This window comes from Misgurnus anguillicaudatus, chromosome 8 (genome assembly GCF_027580225.2).
Source record: "Misgurnus anguillicaudatus chromosome 8, ASM2758022v2, whole genome shotgun sequence".
Lineage (NCBI taxonomy): Eukaryota > Metazoa > Chordata > Actinopteri > Cypriniformes > Cobitidae > Misgurnus > Misgurnus anguillicaudatus.
In genome coordinates this window covers 4672353-4683765 of record NC_073344.2, presented here as the reverse complement: position 1 = coordinate 4683765, position 11413 = coordinate 4672353, and the positions used below count along the sequence as shown (strand labels likewise).

The 11413-nt window shown below is 39.5% G+C and overlaps 1 protein-coding gene across 1 annotated transcript; it reads right to left on the bottom strand.

Moving 5' to 3' along the window:
* Positions 1–5411: 5411 nt before the first annotated feature.
* gpr17 (G protein-coupled receptor 17) lies at positions 5412–11390 on the bottom strand. The gene is made up of 2 exons (XM_055213982.2): positions 10596–11390; positions 5412–8222 (listed from the first exon to the last, which is right to left on the bottom strand). The coding sequence occupies exon 2, from the start codon at positions 8212–8214 to the stop codon at positions 7195–7197; it is 1020 nt and encodes a 339-aa protein (XP_055069957.2). The 5' UTR covers positions 8215–8222; positions 10596–11390; the 3' UTR covers positions 5412–7194.
* Positions 11391–11413: the final 23 nt, after the last annotated feature.

The following is an 11413-nucleotide window of genomic DNA, read 5'->3' as shown; positions in this document are numbered from 1 at the left end:
GATATTTTCAGGTTTTTTAGCAACAACAGCATGCACACTTGAATTTGATAATTGCTTTGTTTTCTTTTTAAATGATGGCGTCAATCTTTAGGAACTCTTGAGTAATTCTGAGTAATATGCACAGTCTCTTCCTCTCTCTGCGAAGATGCCCTGTTACGTTAATGGACAGGAAGCCTTGCACAAACTTAAGGAAGCAAAGACAGAAAGCGGTAGATTGAGAGTGAGAGAGAATAATCTGCTGACAGTCGACAGTTTGAGTCACATGATGTGAAAAGAGAACCTGAATGCTGCCACAGTCACTTCAGCCTGGTGGTTTCCGTCTTTGCGTCTCTCTCTCTCTCACACTGCTATAAAGAGAGCGGTTATGTTTCTGTGACAATTAGAGCTTTGCAGTGCTGGCGACGCTTTAGAGGGCTAAAACGTGTGTGAAATGATATAGAGTAATGATAAAGTGTTTTCACCAGACCTTGACTATTGTCTTTAGCAGCTGTTACATGAGAAGATACTCAAAAGTCAAGTGTTACTGTTATGTGGAGGAGATGATATGGTTAACATATGTGACCACAAAACCAGTCACAAAGGTCAGTTTTTTGAAATTGAATATCTAAAAGTTGAATAAATAAGTTCTCCGTCATTGCATAGTTTATTAAGATACAGTATTGTTCAAAATAATAGCAGTACAATGTGACTAACCAGAATAATCAAGGTTTTTAGTATATTTTTTTATTGCTACGTGGCAAACAAGTTACCAGTAGGTTCAGTAGATTCTCAAAAAAAAAAACGAGTGAGACCCAGCATTCATGATATGCACGCTCTTAAGGCTGTGCAATTGGGCAATTAGTTGAATTAGTTGAAAGGGGTGTGTTAAAAAAAAATAGCAGTGTGGCATTCAATCACTGAGGTCATACATTTTGTGAAGAAACAGGTGTGAATCAGGTGGCCCCTATTTAAGGATGAAGCCAACACTTGTTGAACATGCATTTGAAAGCTGAGGAAAATGGGTCGTTCAAGACATTGTTCAGAAGAACAGCGTACTTTGATTAAAAAGTTGATTGGAGAAACCTATAAAGAGGTGCAAAAAATGATAGGCTGTTCAGCTAAAATGATCTCCAATGCCTTAAAATGGAAAGCAAAACCAGAGAGACGTGGAAGAAAACGGAAGACAACCATCAAAATGGATAGAAGAATAACCAGAATGGCAAAGGCTCAGCCAATGATCACCTCCAGGATGATCAAAGACAGTCTGGAGTTACCTGTAAGTACTGTGACAGTTAGAAGACGTCTGTGTGAAGCTAATCTATTTTCAAGAATCCCCCGCAAAGTCCCTCTGTTAAAAAAAAGGCATGTGCAGAAGAGGTTACAATTTGCCAAAGAACACATCAACTGGCCTAAAGAGAAATGGAGAAACATTTTGGGGACTGATGAGAGTAAAATTGTTCTTTTTGGGTCCAAGGGCCATAGGCAGTTTGTGAGACGACCCCCAAACTCTGAATTCAAGCCACAGTACACAGTGAAGACAGTGAAGCATGGAGGTGCAAGCATCATGATATGGGCATGTTTCTCCTACTATGGTGTTGGGCCTATTTATCGCATACCAGGGATCATGGATCAGTTTGCATATGTTAAAATACTTGAAGAGGTCATGTTGCCCTATGCTGAAGAGGACATGCCCTTGAAATGGTTGTTTCAACAAGACAATGACCCAAAACACACTAGTAAACGGGCAAAGTCTTGGTTCCAAACCAACAAAATTAATGTTATGGAGTGGCCAGCCCAATCTCCAGACCTTAATCCAATTGAGAACTTGTGGGGTGATATCAAAAATGCTGTTTCTGAAGCCAAACCAAGAAATGTGAATGAATTGTGGAATGTTGTTAAAGAATCATGGAGTGGAATAACAGCTGAGAGGTGCCACAAGATTGTTGACTCCATGACACACAGATGTCAAGCAGTTTTAAAAAACTGTGGTCATACAACTAAATATTAGTTTAGTGATTCACAGGATTGCTAAATCCCAGAAAAAAAAATGTTTGTACAAAATAGTTTTGAGTTTGTACAGTCAAAGGTAGACACTGCTATTTTTTTGAACACACCCCTTTCAACTAATTGCCCAATTGCACAGCCTTAAGAGCATATCATGAATGCTGGGTCTTGTTTGTTTTCTGAGAATCTACTGAACCTACTGGTAACTTGTTTGCCACGTAGCAATAAAAAATATTCTAAAAACCTTGATTATTCTGGTTAGTCACATTGTACTGCTATTATTTTAAACAATACTGTATATACAATATTTGGCAGAGATACAACTATTTGAAAATCTGAAATCTGAGGGTGCAAAAAATCTAAATATTGAGAAAATCGATTTTCAAATGAATCCTCCGCAACACATATTACTTGGGATGGGCACGAGTAATTGATTGCATCGATGATTGATCACGGAAACGATGATCGTGTGGGTTTATTTATTTTTTGTGGTTATGATAGCCTTTTGGATATCTGGTTAGCATTACAAGCGCCTGTGGTAGTAAAGACTGTGTGCATCGACGTAATCTGCGCACACCGGTGTATGACAACAGTACCACGCATCATTCAAAAGCAAACTTCCTATGCGCACCACAGACTGTAAAAAATGATAGACGACGCGTGTTTGCTCTCTTCCATTGTTAAAAAATGAAGCCGCCAGTGCCATTTCGGGACCAGTCCTGCGCAGTAGTGAGCAGGAAGTATAGCCGCAAAATCAAGACCCCGCCCTCGCTCTCGCAGAATGAGCATATCACAAGATATCACAGCTGTCAATCATGACATGACACCACCGTTTTTATATCATTAAATAACTAACTAAACCAAACTTATTTTAACAAACAAACATTTGAATTTACATCTGCGTGATAAAAACTACAGTAAATGACAGAAACCAGCTTCGGAAAAAAGATAATTAAAGTGTAATTAAATTTTTTAGTTGGTCTCAAGTCCCATTGAATAACATGGGGAGGCGGGGTTTATGACCTATACTGGGTCCAGTCACTGGGGGGCGATCGAGACGTTTTGGCTTCACTTTTCAGGGCTTGTGCCCACGCTTGATGCGCACCTGCGCTGTGGCAACCCCGCCGATCAAGGTTCCGTCATGATAACACATTGACCCCTGGGGATCTTATGAAAAACGTTCCATTTTTTACTCAAAGTCAACGAAAACTAAGAAGGACCAAAACATTTTACAGCTGATCCCTGTCAATAAAGATCAGTGACAACGTCCCAAGAATGACAGCAGCAACAGGGGCAAGAGGGTGGCTTCTGGGGCTCAAGCCCCGAATGTTTTGTCAAAAGCCCCGAATCTTTTCAGATATGTAAAATGAATTCATCCAGTAGGCTAGGTGGTGGCATTCATCTTTAAACTATCTGGCCCCCCACTCCAGTGAAAACGAATGAGAGATGCGAGTTTAAGGCAATTTAGGATGCTGAATCTCCTCACAGTAAATGCGTTTTTCAAGATGTTTATTATTACAGTGCCTTCGTGTATTACTGTAAGTGTATCTTTATAGTTATGTGATGTAAATACTGTAAGCGTCAACTGATATATTATCTGCATGGCTAACGTCTACTGTTAGCGCTCTGTTCTAGTCTGCCTCCTCTGCTGCAAAAAATAGTTTATAAAGCTGCTGTAAATAGAGAAAAATATCAGCAGGGGAACATGCTTTGAAACCCCTTGATTTGGGCTACGCCCCCAATGTCTACAATGTCTGGTTCCGCCCCTGAGCAGCAATGACAGTGTTCTTAATATGACAAAGTAAGTGTTTTGATTAATGCCATTAATGTTTATTTTTTAAGCGGTGTATACCACTAGTCAACTAAATATTACATGGCAAAAATGAATGCACATTTATATATTCAATAAATTTATTGCATTTTGCAGAAAAAATGTATCAGTTTTTGAATAAATCTTTGAAAATCAAATTATGGATTTGGATTTTTAATGTTATTATAACCTAAAGATGCGAAGTGAAAGTTTATAACAGAAAACTTTCTTGGTAGAAAACACGTTTTTACCGAAATGAGTCAAAATGGATTTATTGCATTTGGAACCAAACTCATACTGGGCTACTTATTGTCATGATCCTGTCCGCCCTGTGTATTTTTATGTGTTTCATGTGACGGGGTCATGGCAGCCCTCACTGTTGTCTTGTTTTGTGTGAAGAGTCACGTTGCCTGTTTATGTTTTGTGAACCTCGTGCTCTCCTGTCTTGGGGGACAGGTTCGGTGTTTTACACTTGGAGCCCTGTTTTCGGATTGGTTGTGATGAAATGGAGCGGTTTTGACTGAAATTTCGACATATGCGGCTGCCCCGAGAATTTCCGGGTGTTTGTTGTCCCACCTCTACAATGGGTGTATAGGTGCACAGGAACAATCCTTCCTAAAATGCATTAAACCTTCGCCCACAAAGACGTGAAACTCACCGAGTGGCCAGGGGTGCTCGCCGATACGCTCACACAAAAATCGCCGCAAAAGATGCTTTCCAACAGGTGTTTTAGCATTCGTTGTGAACTTGTGGACCTATTTTTCCAAACGCCTCACACCCATATATTCTTCCGTTGAGGGCTTGAATAATAGACACTCCAGCCCAGTTGGTGGCGATAATCCACCTTTGCCAATTGCAAGAATACAAAAAAAGTTCCCGGCGCGGAGTAACACTGTACCTCACAGCACATCTAATACAAGTCAATGGAGTTGGACAAAACTACGATAAAACCTGTTGGAATGCATATTTCCAGTGTGTGCAGCGATTTTTGTGTGAGCATATCAGTGAACACCCCTGACCACTCGGTAAGTTTCACATATTTGTAAATGAAAGTTTAATGCCTTTAAGGAAGGATTGTTCCTGTGCACCTATAGAGCCATTATAGAGGTGGGAGGTGATACAAGAAACACCCGAAAATTCTCGGGCCAACATCATATGTCCAAATTTCAGTCAAAACCGTTCTATTTCATCATAAACAATCTAAAAACAGGGCTTTAAGTGTAAAATACCGAACTTGTTCTTTAAGTCTTGACCCCACCCCCTCGTTTCCTGGTAAATTATTCATTATTAGTTTACTCCCTTCACCTGTGTGTCCTTGTTCCCTAGTTTAGTTTTACCCTATTTAAAGCCATTGTGTGCGATGTCCTGTGTCAGATCATTTTGTGTATGTGTCACGTTTGACAACGTCATGGGTCCTGTCTTGTTTTATGTAATCATTTGTATTCTTGCCCCAAGGGTGCTTTTGTTATATAATAAAAGTCTTTTTGTTTGAGAGCTGTCTGCACTTGGGTTCTGTCCTCCACACTCATGACTGGTTTTGTGGTCCAGGGTCACATATGTTCTCTAAAAGCCAAAAGGCATTCTAGTCATCTGACGCAACAGCATAAAACACCATAGGTAACCATTTCAGGTTATATTTATTTAGTGAATGCATTTACAAATAGATTAAACTGATATGAATACTGATTAAATGATACAAAGCAAATATTAAATAAGAATGATAATGATAGACCCCCCAAAAAAGCATTCAATGGGTTACAATTAGGGATGCACCAATACAAAAATGTTGATATTTTATTCGATTACTTAATAACATCTACAATACCGATAGGGCTATACTGATAGTTTTGCCTTTCACTTCACTCCTTGTTTCAAAGTATTGAAAAGTGAAGAGCATACAAACTGCAATTCTGTTGTCATTGTGACCCAATTAAGAAATTGTTTGTTGTCGTCAACAGCTGATGACCAGGGCAGATTATTTCCTGGCAATAAAAAATGGATCAGAACTCATGGTGTGTTTATTTTTAATAGTGGGAAGAAGTGCTTTAATCTGCTGATACAGGTTACAGGCCAATATATCGGTGCATCCCTTGATACAATGATTAAAAAGCATCATAAAAATCAGCATGTATGACATCTTAAACAAGTGACAACAAATTCAACATTTTATTGATTTAAGAAGGGTCTAATATATTTAATTATTACAGGAACTTTATGAATTTTATCATTTTGATTGAAGTGCACATGCATTCATTTTTAACTTATATTCACCCTCTTGTTGTTCAAAACCTGTATAAAAACTTTCGTCTACTAACGTTCGTCAAAATGTCTTCTTGAAATAGTCATACAGGTTTAGAATGACATAAGGCTAAATACACCATGAAAGCATTTTCATTTTTGGGTAAACTTTTCCTTTAAAGGGGACATTTCACAAGACCATTTTAAGATGTCAAATAAATCTTTGGTGTCCCCAGAGTACGTATGTGAAGTTCTAGCTCAAAATACCATAAAGATAATTTATTATAGCCTGTTAAAATTGCCACTTTGTAGGAGCAAAAATGTGTTGTTTTTGGGTGTGTCCTTTTAAATGCAAATGAGCTGATCTCTGCACTAAATGGCAGTGCTGTGGTTGGATAGTGCAGATTACGGGGCGGTATTATCCCCTTCTGACATCACAAGGGGATCCAAGTTTCAATTACCTATTATTTCACATGCTTGCAGAGAAACTAAGTTACTGAGTTGATTTTTTTCAGATTTTCTAGGTTATTAGAAGCACTGGGACCCAATAATAACACTTAAACATGGAAAAAGTCAGATTTTCATGATATGTCCCCTTTAATATCAAGCTGTCAAGGAATTTTATAAAGGAATATTAGCACAGCTAACCTTTCACATGTTCTTACAACAGTTGTACAACCGACCGTGCTATAATATCAGTACCCCCCTGGCCATCAATAATACATATCTTTTATATGTACAGTTATTAGTGAGTTTTACACTGATTATGTTATTGTACCCGCTAACAGCAAAACTTAAGTAAAAGCAAAAGTACAGCAAAAACTTAAGTCAGGTAAATGCTTATAAAAACACCACACTATTCCAAAAGACAGAACTCAATCTTATACATAAGTTATCCTTTTTGAGCCTCTTGAGGTTTTAGCCATTATTGTTTTGCAGCTTGCAACATACATTAACATTAACTTAGATGTTACTAGTGAAATAAATTCCATTCATTTGTTTTTCACAGTCTTGTCTCAAATTACTTTCACTTCAACATACCTAAGTCACATGTTTGGTGATACATAAGGCTGTTTAAAGTTATTCCTGATCTTAAATTGACCATGCATGCAACATAGTCAGGAAATATGGGGAAATACTCATATAATTTACAAACACTTTAATCAGAACTCTGACTTGGCACTCAGGGAGCTCTCATGTGTACCTTTCAGATCCCCACTGTTAGCGCCAGACCCTCCTGACTTATCCCTGCAGAGAAGTCTTTGAACGCTCCCCCTAAACTTTTCAGCAGCAAACAGGTACACCAGAGGATCCAAAGCCCCATTCAGGCAGGTTAGAGAGGAGGTAAGACGGTTGGCCAAAGCGAGCCCTCTTTTCATTTGGCAGGACAGGTCTGGGTGTCCATAACCCAGAATAAACGTCGCACGGCTTAAGTGATAAGGCAGAAAGCACACAATGTAGATAAGCATGACCAGGCCGATCGTGCGAAGAGCTCGAAGTTTTAGCGCAGGCTCCAGCCTTAAACCTTTCCGCAGACTGTTCACTATCAGCAGGTAACAGGAAAGGGTGGCGATGAAAGGGGGGGTGAACGCCACGGCGAGGGAGACGAGAGCGCGACGTGAGGCCTTTTCTCTGTACAGCTGTAAGCACACGGTAGAGCCGTTCACCTCTGCAGTCTGCTGAGTGACCAGTAGGGGCGCCATAGAGACAGTCACCAAAGCCCATAACGCGAAGCTAGCTATGTGAGCGTATCGAGGGTGTCTGACTTTGAGGGATCGTACGGCATGCACTACAGCAAGATATCTGTCACCTGCAACACAAGCCAGGAAGTATAAACTGGCGTACATGTTTACATAAAAAAGAAAGCCTGCGAGACGACAAGGGACTTCGCCGAATGGCCAGTGGCCCCCGGTTAAGTGATAAGTGGCCCTGAGGGGTAAAATAAAGACGTATGACAGGTCAGCCACAGCAAGGTGGAGCAAAAACACATTGGCGGGGGAAGAAGTGCCTCTCTGTCGCAAAAAGATCCACAAGGCGAGACTGTTGCCGTTTAGGGCCAAGAGGAAAACTATGATGTAGTAGAGTCCAAAGACCATGTTCTCCACTGTATTATCCACAGATGGACAGCTATCCGTGGATTGGTTGGAGAGCAATCTGGGAATTTCTGTCAGGGGGGAGTCCATCTTCGTTACTGCAAAAGACAAGGTGAAAATTAATATAATTCATATATATTAACTGGATTAAATTGAAAAAAAACAAAACATGGTTTAAAACTTCGACTGAAAATAAGTGACCTGTTTTCAAAAAGTGTTTACAGAAATAGAGCTTTTTTGTCATGACAGTGATAAAAATGTCTTCATGTATGCTTTGAGGAGTAAAAAAGGGAGCGTGCTAGCTGTCTGGGCGTTTGGCATGAATTCAGCTTCTCTTAGAAATAAGATATTTCTGTGTCTCAGGGGAGTGCGCAGATGTCTCTGTGGAGCAGTTGACTACACAATGTGCCTCCACACTTGCTGTCAGCACTACTGAAGAGCTGCATGTAGGTTGAAGTGAATCCGGGGCCACACCTTTGTCATGAAACCCCAGAGCCACTCCCTGTTATCTGCTTACAATCTGACCCAGCTGCCTCATGCCATCCTTGTTTGTGAAATCATTGGCGGGTGGACAGCGCAGCGTGCCTCAGATTTATTAAAATACTCTGTTGGAAGAGGCTTTATTCAATGCTACCATTTAATAATAGTAAGTCTATTAATAATCAGAACCAACAGATGAAGTCGTATCCGTAGGGATGAGATGAAGACCATTTTAAGAAGAGTTATGTGGAGACATTTACTATGCTTATTGCTTACTTATCATGGGTTAGGGCTGTCATTTGTGGATAAAAACAGTAGCCTACACTGCAAAAAATGATTTTTAAGAAAATTCTTAGTATTTTTGTCTTGCTTTCAGTAAAAATATTTAAAAATTCTTAATTTAAGATGCTTTTTCTTGATGAGCAAAACTACCCAAGGAAATAAGTTTAGTTTTTAGACCAAACATATCAAATTTAAGTGATTTTGTGCATAAAACAAGCAAAAAAATCTCCCAATGAAGTAAGCAAAAAAATAATGAACATTTTTCTTAAAACGCAAAATTCAAGACAAATTCCACATTGGCAGACTTTTTGGCTTGTTTTATGCACAAAATCACTTAAATTTGATATTTTCGGTCTAAAAACTAGAATTATTTTCTTGGATTTTGCTCATCAAGAAAAAGCATCTTAATTTAAGAACCTCTAGATGACCTTCCTAAAAACAAGATAAAAATACTAAGATTTTTTTTCTTAAAAATCATTTTTTTAAGTGTATGACTCGCTTCATCTGATATTTGTTGTGCTCAGAGCAACCATCAATATGAAATTAAATCATGTTGACGTGGAGGAAAAAAATGTCAATATTTCCTAAGAAATGTGTCCACCCATGTATAATAAACGCATGGTGGACTTTACAATTCAGTGTATAAATGCTTAAATGTGGTATGCATTTAATTAAAAGTCTCTTTGAGACTTAAATCTACTAACACAAGCTATCATAATAACATCCCACTAGTGTTTGAAAAATGTGAAGACGCATTACCAATCTTACAGAGAAACAAAATATAGGAGTGTCTCAAGGTCCTTCTGTGTTTTGCCTACAGATTTGTAACTGAGGGGGAGAACAATCTTCAAATCCCAGAGCATGTCAAACCCTCCAATAATTTAAACAGATAAGCTTCGAAATAAAATAAAAGCTGTCCTGAACTTTGCTTCACTAGAGAGAAAAACAAAGGCGTAATGACCAGAAGGAATCCAGATGTTGATAGATGGCTCTGGTCCTTGGGTGTGTGGTACGAAATGAAAAATGAAGTAACTGCTTAATCCAGGAACAACACATTCAGTCCATCAAAATATTAGAAATATAAATAAAAAACAATTTGTAGTCATAAAGGAGCTCTACGGTAGTCTTCCCATGGTTTTAAGCACTGAAAGCATGGTCTGAAACAGAAAGCCTTGCAAGTTGAATGGCACTATACAAAATCACTTTTGTATTAAAGACATTTGTGGGGTCAAGTTTGGGGTTGCACTGTGACACTAATGCTCCCATACTACATCACACAAAAGGAGCACAGAAGTAATCGCAGGCGCGAGGGGTTCAGCGGATTAAGAGGATCTGCAGCTCAAAGTTTATGAACGTGCTTCCAGAGCCCAAGCCAAAAGAGACTCTCATTTTTTAAACAGTCAAAGCCAAGCAAATAAAATTTGAACACATGAAACCAAATAAGTAAAAATTCCTATTGGAGATTTTTCATCTATAGAACCAAGCGAAGCAAATGTTAAAAAGCAAGATGAACTGCTAAAAGTTATTGATTTTGAAACTAAGCAGCCAAATACATTATCCCTCCTAAGTAATAAACTCAAATTGGTTACAAATGCTTTTATTTGGTATAGACCTTTACATACACTCAAAACACTCTTTTATGATTCTGGGGTTAACGCAAACTATAAAAACACAAAAGGGTCAAGTAATAAAATGTTTGAGAGACTTACCAGAGTGTTAATCTCTCAGCAGTCCATGCAGCAGTGAAGGAGGAGAGAGGAGCAAATCAGAGAAGAGAGAGCGTTTGGCTGCTGGTGTGAGTTACTTACAGCTGGTTGAAAAGCAAAAGGCTAACCGGGAGCTTCTGTTTAGAGGGCAGAGTTTAATGAAGTTGTAACTCTTTTAACCGGGCTACGGTAATGGTGGCAGGCGTATTCTGCTGTCTCTGCGCCTCAGTGCGTTTGAGCTACGATGCTCTGGCTCTTTTCGTGTCTCCCAACAAATTTGATCACAAAAAACGTGGTTACTGATGGGAAGGCTCTAATGTGACCCCTGACCTCAGCCTTTCTTTGCAATGCTATTTTTTCTGAGGGCCACTTGTGTGCTCCACAATAACTTGAGTCAGAAGAAGCGGCACATTTCGACAGGGGGAGAATAATGGCATGCCTTGGTCGCAACGTGGAGCCGGGAGGGGTGCCATGGCAACAGGGCCTAAAGCTGTACTGCGTGCCTTTAGGTCTGAAAACCCCCATCCCTCAACTATATCAATAAACAGAAGATGAACGTAGCATTTAGCGGCCAGTTTACGAATAAAGAGAGAGAGAGATTATCCATTGTAGACCCCTAACAGTCACACAGTGGAGGCCCCTTGGAACTCAGAGAATGAGTGAGAAGAATTTCAGCGTAAAACACAAGGGGCGGGTGAGACGGAGAATAACAGACTGGGGTTCTTGTTCTTTGGGACCCTGCTGTGGACTGTGGGGCATCAATATAGTGGGAAAAATCATTCTATCACGTGATTTCAGACAGATGTGGAGAGGAGCCCCAA